This window comes from Nyctereutes procyonoides, unplaced genomic scaffold, assembly GCF_905146905.1.
Source record: "Nyctereutes procyonoides isolate TBG_1078 unplaced genomic scaffold, NYPRO_anot_genome, whole genome shotgun sequence".
In the NCBI taxonomy this organism is placed as follows: Eukaryota; Metazoa; Chordata; class Mammalia; order Carnivora; family Canidae; genus Nyctereutes; species Nyctereutes procyonoides.
Genome location: NW_026575137.1, coordinates 7455052 through 7475603, shown reverse-complemented (window position 1 = coordinate 7475603; position 20552 = coordinate 7455052). Strand labels below are relative to the sequence as shown.

Genomic DNA, 20552 nt, shown 5'->3' with positions numbered 1-20552 from the left:
CTCTATTACTGGAAGACATATGTTCCCAAATATCTCTCCACATTTCCATTGTATGGAAGTATCCCTTGACATTTCCATTGTATATCTGTTTTTTGTTTTTTTTTTGTTTTTTTTTTTTTTTTTTAGAGTATAGAAAACGTGAGAGAGGAGAGAGTGAGCATGTGTGAAGGGGAGTAGAGGGAAAGGGAGAGGGAGAGAGAGAATCTCAAGCAGGCTCCATGCTCAGTGTGGAGCCGGATGCAAGACTTGATCCCATGACCCTGAGATCATGACCTGAACCAAAATCAAGAGTTGAACCCTTAACCAACCGAGCCACGTGGAGGTGCCCCTCCATTCTATATTTTAACATTTATGGTGTATATGAGCCCCTCAAAGGAGACAGTGAAGGAGATAGGATTCCTGTATCTTTCATCGCCTGTGTCCCTTACATAGCCCCTGGCAAATGATCAAATACATCCAGGCACTCAACAAATATCAGTTGAATGAATGAAAGCAAGGAAGGATGGCATGATGGGGATTTTGAAGTCACTTGGGGAGTGAAGCTTTTGCAGCTCAAGTAACAGGAGAGAGAAAGACAAAGCGATCCCGCAGAGCAGATAGCCAGATGTCCTTCCATGTTAGAAATGCCCGCATGGCAAAGGAGGGAGCTCCAGGGCTGTACCCTCTTCTGGCTATAATGAGGAACTTACTCTCTTGGGTTAACTTCTGGATTTCTTTAGCAATCTCTGTACTTTGAAATGAAAGTTAATCCATGAGATAAAAATATCTAAGCACTAGAATTTAAGGGACTTATTCACTAAATATCTTTATACATTCATTGTATGCTTAGAAAATAAATATTGTGGTGAGAAGTTCATTTTATTTCATCTGTGTGTCTGATTTTGCTTAGATTTATGGTGAATATGTGCCAGATTCGAAAATTGCTGAACTATTGACTTCATCTGGAATCTTTTAATCCCTAGGTCATTTTTCGAATGGGTGAAATATTTTAAGATAGGAAAATACTGAGTATAATGTTATCATTCATCTAATTATGTTGGACCTTATTTGTTTGTTTGTATGTTTGTATATTAAGTAATCTCTGTGCCCAAAGTGGGGTTTGAACTCACAACCCTGAGATCAAGAGTGATGTGCTCTACCGACTGAACCAGCCAGGTGCCCCTAATTATATTGGACCTTACTTTTTGTGCCATGCTGTTTCATATATTTAAGCAAATAAAAGTACAAATCTGGTTGAACTTTTTCCTTCCCCACGTACTGAGGTCATTTTACCTCCTTATAGTCTCTCTTTTCTAAAATATCTTATAACAAATTTGAGACACAATTATATTTGAGTTCATTTTATGACCGATTTATAAATACTTGTAAACTGTAAGTTATCGCTTAGTTGTCTTAAAGGGGTGTCTCTTTTTCTTTTAGAAATGCACAGTCTTTAGAAATGTAGACATGTGGTGAAAATGAGCTGTCTAGAAGAATGACAGAATGGGAATTCTTTACCTCCTTAGGCTATGGGAGTTTCTCGAGGCAAGTGCATTTTTTTTTTTTTTTTGCCCTGGGAGCGCCAGTTTGTTTTTCTGTACTGAAAGTAGGTGTCTCTATTTTTCTTGAAACAACATGCCTTCTTGGAAGCAATATTGCAAATAACAAATTATGAATGCAGCCATGCTTATAAACAATATGATTTCACAGAAATCATGTCAGAAAAAAATTGCATTTTGGGGGGAAATAGAGATAAACGCAGTAATTGATAAAGTGAAAGAAGAATACATAACTTATTCACCGTCGATACTTGAAGAAAGCACTAGTGCCACAGGTGAAATGCATTATTAAAATGAGGCAGAAATATTGCCTTATGAGAAGTAGAGAAGCCGGAGCAGAAGCTTTTGTCATCTAGGAATTGGTCATTGGCAGGTCATCGGGCATTTCTTGCCAGCATCTCCAATTATGTGGCAGTGTTTTGACACAGCCCAAATGCCTGGGATCACTAAGGGAGGGGAAGACAACAGATTAATAGCTCAGGGTGGAATTCAGTGCTCATGACTGCCTGTTAGATAAGAACGCCCGGTTTGCTGGTGCCTTGGGTCCTGCCATGGGCACACAGGAGCCCTTGCAAGCAATATTGGAGGCATTTAGGATGTAGACTGATACTGGTTCCAAGCTGATATTACAGCCACACTCAGTAAGGTTTGGCTGTTTTTCTAGAGCTGCTGTGTGGAGAAAGGATTTAATGGCAACAATTTAGAGAAAGGTTGCAGTATTGGAGGAGAGCTCAAGTGTGCTAGAATGACTGTACCAGCACCCTCCTCTCTCCCACTGCCACCACCCTGCACCCTGACACACACACTCTGCCCGAGTCAGAGTTAGATGCCCTCTGCTGTGCTCACAAACCCCCTGTGCGTATCCTTATCAGAGCACTTACCACACCAAGTTGTACTTGCCGTCTCACTGCCTTTCTGCCTGTAAGAACTCAGCTCTTTAACCCCTGGAGCCTGTCTCCTTCCCCTTGATGTTCCTGATATACATCTTGCACTGTGCCTGGTATACAATAGGTGCTTGCAATCCACTGAATGCTCACTAACTCCTGGGAATCCCCCCCCCCCCCCACACACACCCCTAGCGTGCCTGGCTGGCTGCTACTTTTCTCCTGATTTTAGCTGAAGGCCTCTTGACTTTCTCTGGCATCAGAGCTTGAGGCAGGGCTTATATCACACCTTCTCATTACAAAACTAGGTTTGCCCGGGGGTAGCAGTCCAACTTAGCAAATAAGCAAATCCATGTAGTAGGGTGTGGGCATGCACACTTCACTGCAGCATTCTAGCTCCCTAAGCCTTTGGGAAGCCCTTCTCCTGTATGTGCTGGGGACGTTCTGGCATCACAGCTCCATAAAGTGTCTGGCCAGGTCTCCCCAACAGACAAGTAAACCGATAGAGAGCTACTTCCAGCTTTAAAACAAACATCGAATCCAGAGCATCTGGCAAATGCACCCATATGATTAAATTTGGCTCAACTCAGTGTTATATTCCATCCTCTCTGGTTTAACACTCTTAGGATCTACCCCCACACATATTCTCCACGTTTCTGACAATATATATTTTCAAACCCTTGCAATTCTCTTGGTGTATAAGCTGCTTCTCCCTGAGTCATGCTCTCTACTTGTCCTCCTGGAACATGTTGAGATCTGAGCTTAGTTATGGATGAGGACGAGTCTTAAGGAGAATGGCTGTCACTAGTGAGACAACAGCAGTTTTCCTGTGAGGGAAGGCTCATCTCTTCAAACGCAAGAAGAAAAGCTGCTTTCTACTCATAAAGGAGGCTAAGAGTGACTCAAGGGTTCTCAACTCCGCTTGGCCCTATTCCATGTTTCAGGGGTCCAGTGGATTTACCTGACATTATAATTTTGCAATCTACACAATTACATCTGTGTTTGATTTACAGCAGTGTAAGCCCTGTGACAATTGGAAGTAAGGGATATTTGAGGGCTACTATAGAAGTTCTCTGGTTCTCTGACCATAACTTAAGCATTTAAAGACCTGAGCTTCTCCTTTTGTTTCTGCAAATGCTCCAGTGTTTTCATGGGAATCCACCCTATATCACAATCTGAAAATCTGAATAATAATTGTTGCTTCCGTAATGGTCTAGTGAAGGAACCACAAACGTCACAGTCATCTGCAGGGGATAATCGGATTCATCAGGGTGCTGCTGCACGTCACCAGTCACTGCCATACTGTGTCCCATGGTAAAAGAGCTCAGCACTGCATTTAAGCACAAGGCATGACCAAGCCATTTCTCCAACCCTATGTTTAAAAAAAGATTTATTTATTTGAAAGAGAGAGAGAGAGAGGCAGAGAGAGAGTGAGCTAAGGGAGGGGTAGAGGAAGACAGTGAGAATCTCAAGCAGACTCCCCACTGAGCATGAAGCCGATGTGGGGCTTGATCCCATGACCCTGAGGTCATGACCTGAGCCAAAATCAAGAGTCGGATGCCCGGCCAACTAAACCACCCAGGCGCCCCCTCCAATCCCATTTTTGAGGGTCAGTTTCCTGGGATTACAATTGGCATGAGTTTTTGTGTCAGTTAAGACCTAAAGATAGAAACCACTCATATGAATATAATAGATTAGTATGAAGTTGTTAACTAGGTAACTAAAAGGTACAAATACTATCCTGAGGTGCCAAGTAGGTAATCAAATGCAGGAAGCAGCTACCATGAGGTCTGGGCCAAGAGAACAGAGGGAAGTGATTGGAGTTACTAAGATGTAGTAATTTAGAGGCGGGGTCCTATGGAACTGAGACATGACTTCTAAGAGACACCAGCCAGCCAACTGGTCCTGATGTCCCTGAGCTCTGGAAAAAGACTTTGTACACCTGGGAAAAGGGCTGTCAGTCCCTCCTTCCTCCCTGTACCTTGTCATCTCCCTTTGTCACCTCCTGTGAATGTAGCCTGCAGCCAGCTGGCAAAGCTACAGTGTGGTCTGCAGAGTTCCAGCTCCAGCATGACAAAGCAGAGGAAGGTAGGTTGGGAGCTAAGGGTCAGTAACCTAATAGCACGTTTACCTTCTGTGCTGATGTCAGCCAGATGGAACCTTCTGAGAGTGTCATGGTTCTAGAAGAACCCAGGAGTCTCGCAGAATAGATTTATGCCTGTGGTTTCACAGAGAGGAGGAACAGAAGGTGGTCCTCCCCTTCTTGGTGCACACCTGCAGGGGAGACGTTTTACCCTGGAAGCAGAGTACCCAGCCAGCCAGGCTCACTGTCCCTCATCCATGGTCTCTACCAAGATCCTAAGGAGGAGAAAAAGCCGGCGGGGCTTTCCTCACAGGCTGGTCCTTTATGCTTTTCTTGCTCATGCTGTAATCAGAGTGTCCTAAAATATCTCTCATTTTAATTGGATGTCGTTTTTCAATTTTGATACCACATCTTTCTTTGTCAAGGGCCTGAAGGGGCAAATAGAAAGCATGCATTGGTGAAGTAAGTGAATTAAACTGGAAAATATTGCCACTGAAGAGACTTGGAAAGGAAGAACTGAGCTAAGAGAGGTCAGAGCAATCCAGCAAAAGAATTTGAACCTTTAAAATGCTGGAGGATATATCTGGTAAAAAAAAAAAAAAAAAAAAAAAAAAGTCTGGATTAATACACTAGGATGAATTAGCCGGATGAGGGGTTTGTTTGGCATAAAATAGACAAATTAGGTCTGTGTTGATGGTGGGAAAATGTAATTTGATCACCTGTGGGTTTACAGGATAATAATGGTTCCTTTGGAGGGTTTCAGGAAGACCATTATGTATGCCTCGTGATCCATATTCTTTCATTTTGTCTCTTTTACGAGTCTCAGTTTTTCTATGAAGTTTTTATTACCATGAGTGGATTCTTTTTTTATACTCTGTCCGATTTTTTTTTATTTTCCATCTTCCTTCTCCTCATCCTCTTCCCTTTTAGCTCAGATCTGATTCTTGTCTGTGTTTTTCTACAGAATTCTCACTCGTCATTACATATTTTGCTTGCATTAAATTATTCACTGAGGGAGACAATGGTTATTGTGGAGAAACCTCTGGGAGTGGAGTCAGCTCTTGCCTTTGCTGAAGGCTGGATACAAATCTGTTCAAAAGTTAGAATCTCCAGGACTCGGTTTTCCATAGGTTGAAGAAATTAGACTCTGTAATTCCTAATATTGCTTGAATTTCTAACAGGGAATATAATTCTGGAATTTTGAAGGAATGTTTCAGGACTGGGGACTCCTGGTCTAACAAATACTGCTCACATGGAGGAAAAGAGATTTTTCACTTAGGCAAACCCCATGGAGAAAATGACCATTGTTTAAGTAATAAGTCTCTTCCAAAATGAAGACTTTTTGTGACTCTCGATATCTAATGATCCTGAGTTCTGAGATTACAGTGGGCTTTTTATCCAGGCCAGAAATTTGAAATATGTATGATCACAATATGATAGTTGTGATCTGTTGACTTTTAGAGTGAAAAGAGAGAGTATGAACAATCTAAATTGCCAGTTGTCACTAACGGTAGGATGTATGTCTGCAATTAAAAGTCCCTTACAAAAAGGAGGTGGGGTTATAGGTGAAGGGTTGTTTTTTTGTTTTGTTTTTTGGGGTTTTTTTTTGAGGGAGGTAGGTTAAAGTACAAGACATATCTCTGTATCAGCCTAGGGCTGAAGTAATGGACAGAAAATTGAGACAACAGGTCTGGAAGCACTGTGTAGTGGAGCAATTAGGCTGCAGCATCTGTCATTCTATTGATCTCTTGGATTGATTCCATTTATCTGGTGGGCCAGGCCAGTGTCTCCTGACTACCTCCCCTCTGTCAGTGCTTATTTGGAGGGTTTTCCTCTATATAGTAGAGACCCTTTCTTCAGGGAGACTTACTTGGATGTTAGGACCCAAGCTCCTTCCTCTTCAGTGAGAGCAGCAGTAGTATACTGTTATTTTCCCAAGAGAGATAGATGTGTCTGAGTGATTCCTTCATCCTTCCTTCCTTCCTTCCTTCCTTCCTTCCTTCCTTCCTTCCTTCCTTCCTTCCTTCCTTCCTTCCACTGATTCAATGAATAGTCACTGAGCATCTCTCATACACCAGGCACTGTGACAAGCACTGGTGAGTCAGTCCCGAACAAACCCAACAGACTTTGGTCTCATGGAACTTAGAGCCTCTCCCATCTTAAATTTCTGATCTTTCTTCTTTCCCCTTCCCTCCCCTTCTCAAGCCTCCAAAAGATTCAAGTATATTTTTGTCATAATCAAAAGCTATTTTTTTTGATGGTTAAAGATTATGTGTGGCACAAATCTTAGAGAAAAAGTTCACGGGGTTTTGTTGGCTGTGATGCACTGTAAATGCTTTTTTAAGGTCCCCTATTGGGATTTTTAGATTCCTTGGAGCAAAGCTTTGGCCTGTTGAAGTAGGTGAGCTTTACTGGCCATTTATGTATCCGGCAGTGTGTGGCCTCCTCCCCTCATCCTCAGTGACTTGTTTTCTTTGTGAAATTCTCTTGTCTTTAAATTTCTTTTCTGTCATATTATGTAAGATGGACACCTGGAATTATTGGAGAACTACTTTATGTTACTTCATAAGAAAAAGGCCAGCAAAGAAATGGCTTTTATTAATAATGCTAATTATTAATATAACATTTATTATTATACACCAGGCAGTGTGTCTAGAATTTCTAGTGAGGTATGTATTTGTTTTCCCAGAACAATATCTTCTTTATTGAGATCTGATAAAGTAATCTGCAAATTGCAAGGGCTCCAATGTACTGTTGACTCATTGTTCCTTTAACCTATTTTTTTCTGCTTGATTAATACATGACAAGCCACTCTGGATCAACTTCAAATTCTTTCAAGGATTTAGAGCTATTTTTATAATTTAAGACATCTATAGATTCTTTTCAAGTTTAGTACTTGGCAGTGTTCTGGTACACGCCTCCCAGAAATCTATGTGTATTGTCATTTCAAAGTGGCCTCTTTTGGAGCCTGACTGCTGTGGACTTCAGCTTATTGTGAATTATTTATTATTATTTTTTTAAAAGATTTTTTATTTGTTTTAGAGAGAGAGCATGTGCATGCGAGTGGGGGGAAGGGGCAGAGGGAGAGCATCTCAAGCAGACACCTGCCCTGCTGGGACCCACCTGGGGACTCAATCCCACAACCCTGAGAGCATCACCTGAGCTGAAACCAAGAATTGGAGGCTAAACAGACTGAGCTACCCCAGGTGCCCCTTATTATGAATCACTTAAATGAGTAGCACTTATTGCTAATCCTTTGCTAGTCTAAAAAAATTCTGTATGATAAACCTCAAGGATGCCAGGTAGTAATATGTGGATTTTAAACATACCATGTGTGCTATACTTTAAAAATACCAGAGTTCAGAATCTAATTCAGTGGATAGAAAATCTCTATTTCAGAAATAACTCTTCAGTTCCCTTTAGAAATCCCATTCCAGGGGCACCTAGGTGGCTCAGTCAGTTAAGCATGTCTTAGGTTCAGGTCATGATCCCGGGGTCCTGGAATCAAGCCCCAAGTGAGGCTCCCTGCTCAGTGGGGAGTCTGCTTCTCCCTCTCCCTCTGCTGCTCCCCCTGCTTGTGCTCTCTCTGCCAAATAAATAAATAAATAAATACAATCTTTTAAAAAAAGAAATCCCATTCCAGAGTAGTATATCTAGATTCCTTTTCTCAAACCTTCACAACAATATATACCTCTGGTAGATGGGCATGATTCTGAAACTGAGCTTCCGTCCTTTACACAATCGGGCAAACTTAGGATTCAAAAAACTGTGTGTGTGTGTGTGTGTGTGTGTGTGTATGGTCTGGCAATTTTCTTTTCTTTTTCTTTTTTATTATTTTTTTAAGATTTTAGTTATTCATGAGAGAGAGAGAGAGAGAGAGAGAGAGAGAGAGAGAGAGAGAGAGGCAGAGACACAGGCAGAGGGAGAAGCAGGCTCCATGCAGGTAGCCTGACATGGGACTCGATCCCCGGTCTCCAGGACCAGGCCCTGGGCTGAAGGCAGGCGCTCAACTGCTGAGCCACCTGGGCTGCCCCTTTTCTTTTCTTTTTAAAGGTTTATTTATTTATTTATTTTAGAGGAGAGAAAAAGCACAGAATGGGGAGGGACAGAGGGAGAGGGAGAGAGAGAATCCCAAGCCCACTCCCTGGCGAGGATGGTGGATCCTGACCCAAAACCAAGAGTCAGACACCCAACCAACTGAGCCACCCGGGCGCCCCTATTCTGGCAATTTTCAAACACACACAAAAGTAGTAAGAGCAGAATGACCTTCTGTGTCATCATATTTCTTCATTACCAACATTTTGCTAATCTTGTTTCATCTCTTAACCCATTTTTGTCTTAGAGAATTTATTTACTTTTAAAGATTTTATTTATTTATTCATGAGAAACGCAGAGAGAGAGGCAGAGACACAGGCAGGGGAGAAGCAGGCTCCATGCAGGGAGCCCAATGTGGGACTCGACCCCCAGACCCAGGATCAGGCCCTGAGCCGAAGGCAGATGGTCATCCACTGAGCTGCCCAAGCATCCCTGTCTTAGAGAATTGAAACTAACTCCCAGACATCATATTTTTTACTCATAAATACTTAAGTACATTTTCTGAATTTTTAATGTTCAGGTTAAAAATTTGAGATACAAATGTGTTGTTTGTTTTTGTTTTGTGTCTGAAATTAGCTTTGTTCCATGTCGATAAGTTTAGTTTTCCTTCATTCACTTTTGTCTCTCCTTAATGATCCCTGGGTGGCGCAGTGGTTTGGCGCCTGCCTTTGGCCCAGGGCGTGATCCTGGAGACCCGGGATCGAATCCCACGTCAGGCTCCCGGTGCATGGAGCCTGCTTCTCCCTCTGCCTGTGTCTCTGCCTCTCTCTCTCTCTCTCTCTCTCTCTCTCTCTCTCTGTGACTATCATAAATAAAAAAAAAAATTAAAAAACAAAAAAGAAATTTTTGTTGTCATGGCCAGCGGTTACATACTGGCCCCTTTGTAAACACAGCATGGCAACTGCACACTTTATGGGTATGTATAAGTGATTTAAAAACTTTGCTCTCGTTGACTATTTCTCTTTCTTGGTAATCAGATCATGAGCGGAAGATTTTTACTTTAGGCATGAATCATCACTTTCCCATTATAAGCTCTATGAGTTTATGCAGGAACAGAGTGGGTACGTTGAGTATAGCCTGGTAAAAGGAAACTGGATCATTTGGGAAGACCAAGGCAAGCATGAATGAATGAATGAATTTAAAGATCTTATTTATTTATTCATGAGAGACACAGAGAGAGAGGCAGAGACACAGGCAGAGGGAGAGGCAGGTTCCCTGCAGGGAGCTCGATACAGGACTTGATCCTGGGACCCCAGGATCACACCCTGAGCCAAAGGGAGACACTCAACCACCGAGTCACCCAGGCACCCTGGCAAACACAATTTAGATTTTATCAGAGTAAGAATTATTCTACTTCACAATGTAGTCCCATATGTGTCGCATGCTCTGAAACTCGGATGAGTTGGCTAGCTTTAAAAACATAAATACAAGAATGAGGTCATTTTTGATAGTTCCTGCCTTACTTCTGTTCCCTGTGATACCACTGGCTCTGATGCAGTGACTGGTAACCTTTTCAGCGGAACTCCCACCTCCGTATACAGCCATCGCCAGTCCCGATGCCAGTGGTATTCCAGTAATAAATTGCCGTGTGTGCCAGTCTCTCATCAACTTGGATGGCAAGCTTCACCAGCATGTGGTTAAGTGCACGGTTTGCAATGAAGCTACGGTAAGTGGGGCTTTCCATTAATAAAGCCTAAATTGTTAGCTGACATCTTCTCTCTAAAGGAGATACTCCAGTGGTGTTCCTGAGAAAGGTAGATGTGGGCTTGATACAGATATGGCCATATTTTCTCATTCTCTTTTATCATACAAAGATGTCTCCAGGTATTTAAAGCTAATTCCATTGCAAAAATTTCCTGGTGAATTGAAATATAATGCCATTTGGCCCTTTACTTTCTAACATGAGACTGACCCTAGTTAGGTATTTATAAGTATCTTGTCTATCCACATCACAACTAAATCCTTTTTGATTTTCACAAAAATGATGACATACCAAATTTCACCTTAATGCAGGCTTTGCAGCTTACTGTGTCAAAAATTATTTAAATTTTCTTTACATCTATAGGATGTTGTATGGTTTTTCTGGGCTTAAGTTTATTCATTTATTATTGATATCTGTGCCAATGTGCTTGCAAATAGCTTGGCATTTAATTCTATTTGCTTGATGGTAATTTAGAGAAATGTTCAAAACTTTTGAAGGGACTTTTTTAACTGAACCTTAAGAAGAACAACTACATTTTAAATAAAAGTTTTACAGTTTCAAGTAATGACCTGGTAAAGTGTATACTGGTTAGATTAAATATATTTCCACTTTTATGGTTAGGCTTTATTTTTAAAATTTCAATCTCTTGCAAAATCTGCAATTAAACATTAAATTTAAATATTAAAATAATATTTAATTGCTGGTATTTGTGTATTTTTCCTTTTCAGAAAAGCCTTAAAAAAAGTCAACCAGAGATTATTGTGCCTCTCAGAGCCATGAAACATATGTACTGGGCTTTATACATTTTATTAAAAAGTCATAAAATAAAACCTTAAGTCATGAAACAATATATTTCATTGTAAATATGTATTTTTCATAAGAGACATCATTTGGAGATGAACTTTACTGTGTAAATAGAGGCGATACCTACAAAACCAGATATTTTCTTTCTTTCTTTCTTTTTTTTTTTAAGATTTTATTTATTTATTCATGAAAGACAGAGAGAGAGAGGCAGAGACCCAGGCAGAGGGAGAAGCAGGCTCCATGCAGGGACCCTGATGGGGGACTCGATCCCGGGACTCCAGGATCACGCCCTGGGCAGGCGCTAAACCGCTGAGCCACCCAGGGATCCCAAAACCAGCTATTTTCTTTTTAGGTTGAACACTCACTGGAAAATTTAGCATTAACCTCCATGGCGCTCATTTTGGAGCTAGCAACCAAATAAGAGTTGTCAGGCATAGATGGCAATTAAAAAATAATAATAATAAAAAACACAACAACCCAGTACTTTGGATTTGATGTTAGTGTTGATTTTTTTCTCTTATTCGGTCACCCCTACAAACTTTTGTTCTTCAATGAGTAGAAAAAAAAGTTTTAAAGCCTTCGATTTACCCTTGGAAGTGAACAGAACAAGCTATGGATTTAGCCAACAGCCTCAATCTGGCAACTCAGAAGTGATAAGTTCATTATACTGGAACAATAGGATTTGGGTATAAATAAACTATTTCTGGACACAGAGTAAGTTATGCTGACATTTTTATATCATTAGAACTCCTGTTAAATAAAGAAAAATAAGTATTTCTCAATATTCTACAGAAAATGAATATTTTCTCTAATATTTAATAATTACATTGCCTTGTGTGGAATCAGTTATATTACAGGGAAGGAAAAGAAGGGAAAATGTGTGTGAGGAGTGCTTTAATAGATGACTTGCCAATGTTTGCAATGTGATATGATCTTAAATTTATGAGTGAAGATGTGTTAGGCAACTAGCACGTTCTCTGGAGAAATTCTGGGTTGAAAAGAAGAGGTAAATGGGCCAGGGTCCAACAGAGCAGCTCCCTTCTGTTCATGGTCACTATCCCTTGCTCAGTTTCACTGTAGTTCATCCTCATGTCACCTAAAACAGGAAATCACTGTGTCTGTTCTCCTGAGTAGCCAACTCTGGTTGGATCCTGACATTCCTAAGGAGATTAAAAAAATGAAATATAATAAAGCAAAAAAACACAGCTAATGAAGTCCTTATTTCAGTAGATAAAATTGGGAGAGGAAGGAGAGAAGGTGAGGGAGAGAAAAGATGGACAGATTTTAGAAAGATTTAGGGAATCCAGAATTTCAGATAAAGGGAAAAAGCAATTTCTAGGACAAGTTAATGGAAAAGTTGAGACGTTCTGGAGGAATGTAACTGGCTGTGTGATTGATTATGAGTGAGATCTGGAGGCTGATGAACTGGGGTTTGCATCCTAGTTCTGCTACTTGGTAGCTATCAAGATAAGTCCTTGGGACTTACCTTCCCCACCCTGTGGTTTCCATATATAGAATGGTATTATAATAATAACATCTACCTAATAGGGTTGCTCTTGGGATTACAGGGGTAAAGTGCCCAGCACAGCACCAGACAAATACAAATTCATTTTACTAAGTAAGAATATTAGAACTTATGCATAAGGACAATGCCATTTTCACCCCCGTTTCCCTGAAGATCAGACATGGGAGGCATGGGCGGGCACTAAGGACCAGTTCTAGTTCATTCGCCTTGTTTTGTAAATGAGGGAACTGAGGTCTAGAAATAAGGTAGGAATAAAAAGAAAACGTAAAAAAGCTTGTCATGTACCAAGTACACATTTACTTAATTGAAAAATTTGGATACACAGGAAATAAGTTCTGGTTTCTTGATATTTTAGATTGGCTTGTAATACTTTCTGGATGTTTATAAATTTTAGATATTCAGGTTTTATCTGTAATATAATTTAATAAATTGTTGATGACTTATTGCTAACTTTTATGTATTTCTAACATATTTATTTTTCTAAATAAATAAAAAATTATTTACCTAAATTTTTAAATCTTTTTTTGAAATATCTTACAGATACACAGAAAAGTTACAGAAATAATAGTACATATTATCTACAGAGAATTCCCACAGACCCTGTACTCACATTCCCCAAATGCATTAATATTTTGTCCCATTAGCTTTCTCTAAATAAATAAATACATAATCTTTTTTTAAAAAAGATATTTTAGGGTAATTGCAGACATGAGGCTCTTCTACCCCTAAACATTTTAAGGGGAATTTCCTTTAAAAAAAAGGACATTCATTTATATAATCATAGTACAATGATCAAATGCAGGAAATTAACATTAATACAATGGCTATTATTTGATCTTTGGACCTAATTCATATTTGCTCAATGACTCCATTAAAAAAAAAAAACAACCAACAATATGATCCCGAAGTGAATCCAGAATTCCATGTTGTATTTGGATACTATGTCTCTTTAATCTCCCTTAATCTGAAATGTAGTCTTTGTCTTTGATTGCCTTGACGTTTTCAAAGAGTACAGGCAAGGTGTTTTGTAGAATGTTCCTTAGTTTGAATTTGTCTGTTATTCCCTAATGATTAGATTCAAGCTATACATTTTTGGCAGGCATGCCCAGGAGTGATCATCTAATCCTCTCATTGCCTCATAGGTTATTTACATTAACAAGCCTAGGTCCTTATTTAAAGGAGTGTTTTCCTTGGTGTTTATTCTTGCTTTTAAATTTTCTGTAAAGTTTTAAAAAATGGTAGCATTAAGAGTTATTGCAAGTTGTTTGCTTTTAAGTTAAAAGACGTAATAAAATTAATCACTTCTTATATTCTAGACAGAAAAAAAAAAGTTCAAATTTGTTATATACTCCTCTTTGCTCACTAGTTTGCTCTTCCCAAAGAGGTGCAAGAACCTTTAGTGAATATTTGCACCTGGTAGGACAGATAGTTGACTTTGTCTGGTCTTAAAACTTTAAAGGGAAAACAATTCTTGTTGTGAACTTATATTTTCTTCTCATATTAAAAGGGCATTGCAAGTTAGTTTTGAAATAAGCCCTTCACAATTACATCTCTGCAGCCCCAGAATTTCTTAGAGTGCTTGCCAACAGTTGAGCTATTTAACACCATGTATGGTGCACTTTTCCTTAACCAGTACTTTGGTAGCACTATGGGGAACCTAAGTTTTTAAGGAACCACTTCCTTTTTATATACAAACAAGCTTTGGCAGTCTGTCCTTTGGTTAATTTGCTGTGTTTGCATTTTCTTCCCTTATCTAGCCAATCAAAAACCCCCCAACAGGGAAGAAATATGTTAGATGCCCTTGTAATTGTCTCCTCATTTGTAAGGACACATCTCGGCGAATAGGATGTCCGAGACCTAACTGGTAAGAGATAAAAATTCATTCATTCATTCATTTGTTCATCCAACAAGTACTTATTGAGAGATCATTATGTGCCAGGCTTTGTTCTAAATAGAGTCTTTGTTCTCAGAGTAATTACAGGACCAAGATTATTATTTTTTCTTTGTTGAAGGAATGATGTGATTAGTTTGAAATTAATGGTCACAAGTATTTGTAAGATATAATATTATTGAATGAGCAATGAAAGTTTTCTTAATGTTATATAAGTACTTAATGCCCTGTAATAAATTAGTGACTCCTTAAACTTATTTAAAAGTAACCACTTATCCCCATTGTTATGTATATAGTGAAGTTCTTAAGAATACTTTTAATAAGGTATTTATGAGCTCCCTAGTTGCAACCTGCAGACCCATGTTATCTGAATGAATGGAATAAACCCTTTCTGTAATGCATGTAGTCAAGTGTTTAAACAGTTGCAAAAAAGGTGTTTCTAAGAACACTATTTGCAAGCCACTTCTTGCATGGGTTATATCAGTGAAGGGAAGTGAACCCAACTGTAATATGTATATGAAGTGATTAAGATCAATTCAAATAAAGATGTTTCAAAAAAAAAGAAATAAAAAAAATAAAATTAACCACCTAGTTTACCTTTTATGTAATTCATCATAACCTGGAAGTGTTTTAGTCATCGTGTCCCTCACTGTGTGCTGTACTGGTCTCTGCTGAACATGATCTATGCACTAAGTTCTGGAGCTTTTTGCCTCTTCCATTATAGATGTCCCCAGATAGAAGTATATCAAGACTTTAACTCTGTTTTTTCTGTGATTTCTGCCTCTATGACCATTATATTGTTTGCAACCCCATCTGATGGTAGACGGGGGAAGAGAAAGGAAAAAACCTCTCATTTTCCTTTTTGCCCAACTCTGGTTAAATAGACCTCAAAGAATACCAGGCTACCCAGAGAAATTTTGTTGTGACTCAGCACTTTGGTACCTTCATGGCACATGCATATTTATTGATGTAGCATATTTTAACTTGTGTAGTCTCCTACCAAACTCAACTTGTCTTCCTAGATAGAGAAGGATAAAAACTATTCTGAATTGAATTTGTAAGAACTTGGAAATGGCAGTTAAACGGTTCCAAAGGCCATTGATTAGAACCAACTCCATAATATATGATTTCCATCACAAATATTTAAAAATCCTCATTTTTTTTGCTTTTGAAATATTGATTATTGCTACTTTCTGTGAATTTGGCTTTAAAGCCTGACAATATGTAAAACAAGTATAATCTATTTCCACTGCTATGCCATATATTACAAGTTTTGCCCTCAGTCCATTTATGGAATAGTAAAGCTGTTTCCTTTCTCTCTACAGTAGACGCATAATTAACCTGGGCCCGGTAATGCTTATTTCTGAAGAACAACCTGCTCAACCTGCATTGCCAGTCCAGCCAGAAGGTACAAGGGTTGTCTGTGGGCATTGCGGAAACACATTCCTGGTAAGTAACCAGACATTTGCCATAGGGACATCAATATGTCATAGGGACATAAAAGTAGGTCATGATCACGTATTCAACTACTGCTCATGGTCTTACAGTTTTATCTGAGTGCAAATTAATCAGAAGATTAAAAGAAAACCTTTTTAAGAAAGACAGTTAATCAGAGGTGCAGCTAGGATATACTGCATATTTTGCGAATTAGATAAAAGGCACATCCTCTGATTGGTTCATTTGCTAAAAGGGGCCTCTCTGGGTAGGCTAATGAGAAACAGTGCCCTTTCCTTCTGGGCTTAGCAACATGGGTGTCTTGGCTTGGTCCGTGGCTGAAACTCTCACCTCCTTAGCAGAAAACAAAGTGCAAAGTCTCATGTAGTGGCCCAGTTTCACAGTTTCTAGATTCAAGAAAAATTCTTCTTATAATGCATCAAATGTTTTCTGATTTTTAAAAATTAAATTTGGTGTCAAGGGAATTAACTCTGATGTACATAATTAGATAAAATACTTGAAAAAAAAACAAGAAGGTATAAGTAGTAAGATAGGAGTAAGATAGGAGCAAAAGTGACAGGAGTTCTTATTTTACTACTTTTAACTTTAACCCTAAGTTGATTTTTAAAAGTTAATTTCATAATGCTTTACTCTGTCAGGAAGATTTCCTTTTGTTATTCAGCCTTCATAAGGAGACAAAACATTTTCCCTAGAACCTAAGTATTAATGAAAACTTCCAGAGTATGAACACGCGCAGGGCTGAGGTCACAGTCTTCCATGACAAGATCTCCTGTTTTGGGATAAACTAAGAGATGAACCTGTTCAAGAAAGTGTAGATGATTTGCTTTTTTCCTTTCTAATTTTTATTTTAGTAGAATGATTCATGTACATAACTTCAATGTCAAGTAGGATTGTAAAGCTTATAGGGCAAATAATGGTCATCCCTAAATACCGTCCCCTAGTTACTTTGAACTCTTTCAGCTGCTCTGCTGGTATTTACCAACATGTGTTTGTTTGTTTGTTTGTTTGTTTGTTTATTTATTTATAGAGACAGAGAGAGAGAGAGAGGCAGAGACACAGGCAGAGGAAGAAGCAGGCACCATACAGAGAGCCTGACATGGGACTCCATCCAGGGTCTCCAGGGTCACGCCCTGGGCTGCAGGTGGCGCTAAACTGCTGCGCTACCAGGGCTGCCCCCAACACGTGTTTAAATTCTTTGCTTATCCTTTTTTTTCTCTTTAATTAGGCAATTTTAGATATTACCTATTACCCTGTACAATGGAGGTTGAGGTTTTAGCATTCATAGCACCTTTCCCCCACTCATAGTCTTTCTCTTGACTCCATGGTCCCAGTAGAGTTTTAATATTTTATTCAGTTAATACTTAGTGTTTACATTTTTTATGATTATGTAAATTATGTTTACAGCTGAGCAAAGTAATATACTATATTTCAGTACTGTATGGTTTTTAAAATTTTTTTGAATTTGTTAATAATTATCTGTCCTCCTTTGGGGGCACCTGGCTGGTGGCCTGGCCAGTCAGTAGAGCATCCAAATCCTAATCTCCAGGTCATGAGTTTGAACCCTACATTGAAAGCAGAGTACTTAAAAAAAGAATAATTGTCCCTCTTCCTTTTGCATTTGTTTAATTTCCAATGTACAGATCATTAATTCTTCCCATACTCTTTCATAGAGCTATAAAATTGCTGTCAATATAGTCAAGCACATCAGGGAATCTACTATTATTATTGAAGTTTCTTGCTATACAATTGCCACCATGGGATTTCTCTTCATCATTATCCTAGGAATTCCTTTTTCCTTTTCCTGTATTGGATCCTGTGCCATCCTCACAGTCTTTATTTTTTCATTTTGGTGTAGTACATCCTTTCATAGCTTTCTGAGAAAAGATGCAAGGAAGTAAATTTGAGATCTTTTACTTAAATAGTTTTTCTTTCTTTCTTTCTTTCTTTCTTTCTTTCTTTCTTTCTTTCTTTCTTTTTTTCTTTCTTTCTTTCTTTCTTTCTTTCAGATTTTATTTTTGGTGATGGGGAGAGAGACAGAGAGAGAGTGCGCATGAGCAGCGGGGAGGGGTAGAGGGAGAAGAAGACTCCCCACTGAGCAGGGATCCCAGTGTGGGATTTGATCCCAGGACCCTGGGATCATGACCTGAGCTGAAAGCAGACACTTAACTGACTAAGCCACCCAGGCACCCCTTAAACAGTTTTGAATCTAATCTCACATTTACTTTATAATTTGTCCAGCTGTAGAATTATAGGTTGCTAATTGCTTCCTCTCAAAAATTTAAAAGGCTTTTCTCCATTGATGATGAGAAATTCACCTGCTACTCTGATTCTATGTCCTTTCTATCTGACTTTTTTTCTTTTTATTTTCTCTTTCTTCTTTCATTTTCTCCAGTGCTCTGAAATTGCATTAGAATTTGTCTTAGAATGGATAAAGGAAATGTCATACATGCACACAGAGGAATATTGCACGGCCATGAAAAAGGATGAGACCTTGCCATTTGCAGCAACATGAGTGGACCTCAAGGGCGATATGCTAAGTGAAATAAGTCAGATAGAGAAAGACAATGATTTCACTTATATGTGGAATCTATAAAACAAAACATGAACAAACAAATAAAAAAGTAGAAACAGACCCATAAATACAGAGAACAAACTTATGGTTGCCAGAGGGGAGGGGTGTAGGGGTTGAGTGATGAAGGGGAGTGGGAGAAAGTGTGCCAGTTATGGAATGAAGAAGTCATGGAATAAAAGGCACAGCATAGGGAATATAGTCAATACAGTTGTTCACTTGAAACTAATGTAACATTGTATGTCAACTATACTCAAATTTAAAAATGTGAAGAAAAAATGTGTCTTAGGGAAAATATGTTTTAACTCATTGTCTGGGTACTTAGTGGACCCTCTTATAGTCCACATTATTTTCTTTGTTCATTCTTTCTAGAATCTTTTATATTAGATCATCTGAATTATTCCCTTTCTTCCCTTTCCTTCCCTTTCTCCTTCCCTTCCCTTCCCCTTCCTTTCCTTTTCCCTTCTCCTTCCCTTCCCTTTCCCTTCCCTTCCCTTTCCCTTCCCTTCCCTTCCCTTTCCCTTCTCCTTCCCTTTCCTTCCTTTTTCCTTTCCCTTTGTTTTCTTCTTTCTTTTTTCTTTCTTTCTTTCTTTCTTTCTTTCTTTCTTTCTTTCTTTCTTTCTTTCTTTCTTTCCTTCCTTCCTTCCTTCCTTCCTTCCTTCCTTCCTTCCTTCCTTCCTTCCCTTTTTTTTTTTAACATTTTCTTTATAGTTTTCTCTCCTTTAGTTACTGGGAAACTTCCCCAATTATGCCTTCTAAACTTAATTCTAAATTTTAATTTCAGATTATTTAACTTAATTAATTTTGAAGCATTTTCCTCTGTTCTATGGTTATTTTTTTCCTTTTCCTAAAGAGCATTCTCTTCTCTATGGCATCTTTCTGAAACTATTAATTCTGTCTTTTTTCTGAGGTATTATTCTTCTTTATGCCTTGTCTCTGTTTTCTCCCCCACTTTTTCTTTTTCTTTCTTTCTTTCTTTTTTTTTTTTGTGATAGATATTTTACTGACAGGTTCATTTATATTTGAGGGTTGGTCACTGATTGAAAGCTGTACTCATGCAGCAGAAGTTAAGCTCCTTCCTTCCTTCCTTCCTTCCTTCCTTCCTTCCTTCCTTCCTTCTCTTTCCTCCTCCTTTTTCCTCTTCCTCTTCTTTTTCTTCTCCTTTTTCTCATTTCTTGAAGAACTGTCAACTCTTAGTATCAAAAAGTCTTTTTTTTTTTTTAAAGATTTTATTTATTTAACAGAGAGAGGGAGAGAGAGCAAGCATAAGCAAGGGGAGGGACAGAAGAAGAGGGAGAAACAGACTCCCTGCTGAGAAGGGAAGCCTGATGCAAGACTCCATCTCAGGACTGGGATCATGACCTGAGACCAAGGCAGACGCTTAACTGAGCCACCCAGGTGCTCCTCAAGAAGTCTTCTTTGAGGGCAACTTTCTCTGGGAAACAATCCTCTTGTTTCTTGTGAGTAATATGCTGGGAGACAGCATTTAGGAGTTAAGAAAGATAATGAGAAGAAGGTCTCATCCAGTGTTCAAACCACAGACTTTAACTTAATTCCCTTCTTTTTAGGATGTTTTATCTTGCCTTCTGCTATGCCTGGTGTTTCTAAGTCCACAAGCTCTCTAGTCCAGTTTCTTTTTGGAATAAATTCCTCTTTTCTGGCATGCACTGGGGAGATGAGGCTTTCTGGTTTTGTCATGTTTAGGGGAAGAGTTTACAACTGACACTGCTGTTTGTGTCACTATTTCTGGCCCCATCTTGGAATACATGTAATGGCCTCAATCGCTCTCTTTCGTCAGTGTGAACCAGCTTTGCATTGACATATCTCTTGGCAGACAACTTTCAGCATCCCTTTCACTAAGCCAGCTGCCAAGTCTCCACTAGCTTTCCATTGTCCAAAAATTTGAGGCCATTTCTCCTCTTTATCCTTATGGTATATATTTTTAAATTCATTTACTATCATTTTGGTCAAGTTTGGGAAAGGAAATGGAAATGCATGCATCTATC

At 39.0% G+C, this 20552-nt stretch overlaps 1 protein-coding gene across 1 annotated transcript in view; it reads left to right on the top strand.

Moving 5' to 3' along the window:
• Positions 1 to 20552, top strand: part of PIP4P2 (phosphatidylinositol-4,5-bisphosphate 4-phosphatase 2) — a 55139-nt gene that overhangs the window by 12099 nt on the left and 22488 nt on the right. Inside the window, exons 2-4 of the mRNA XM_055303484.1 lie at positions 10118 to 10266; positions 14389 to 14495; positions 15848 to 15971. Coding sequence (XP_055159459.1) covers positions 10118 to 10266; positions 14389 to 14495; positions 15848 to 15971 — 380 coding nt within the window. The remainder of the gene's footprint in view (positions 1 to 10117; positions 10267 to 14388; positions 14496 to 15847; positions 15972 to 20552) is intronic.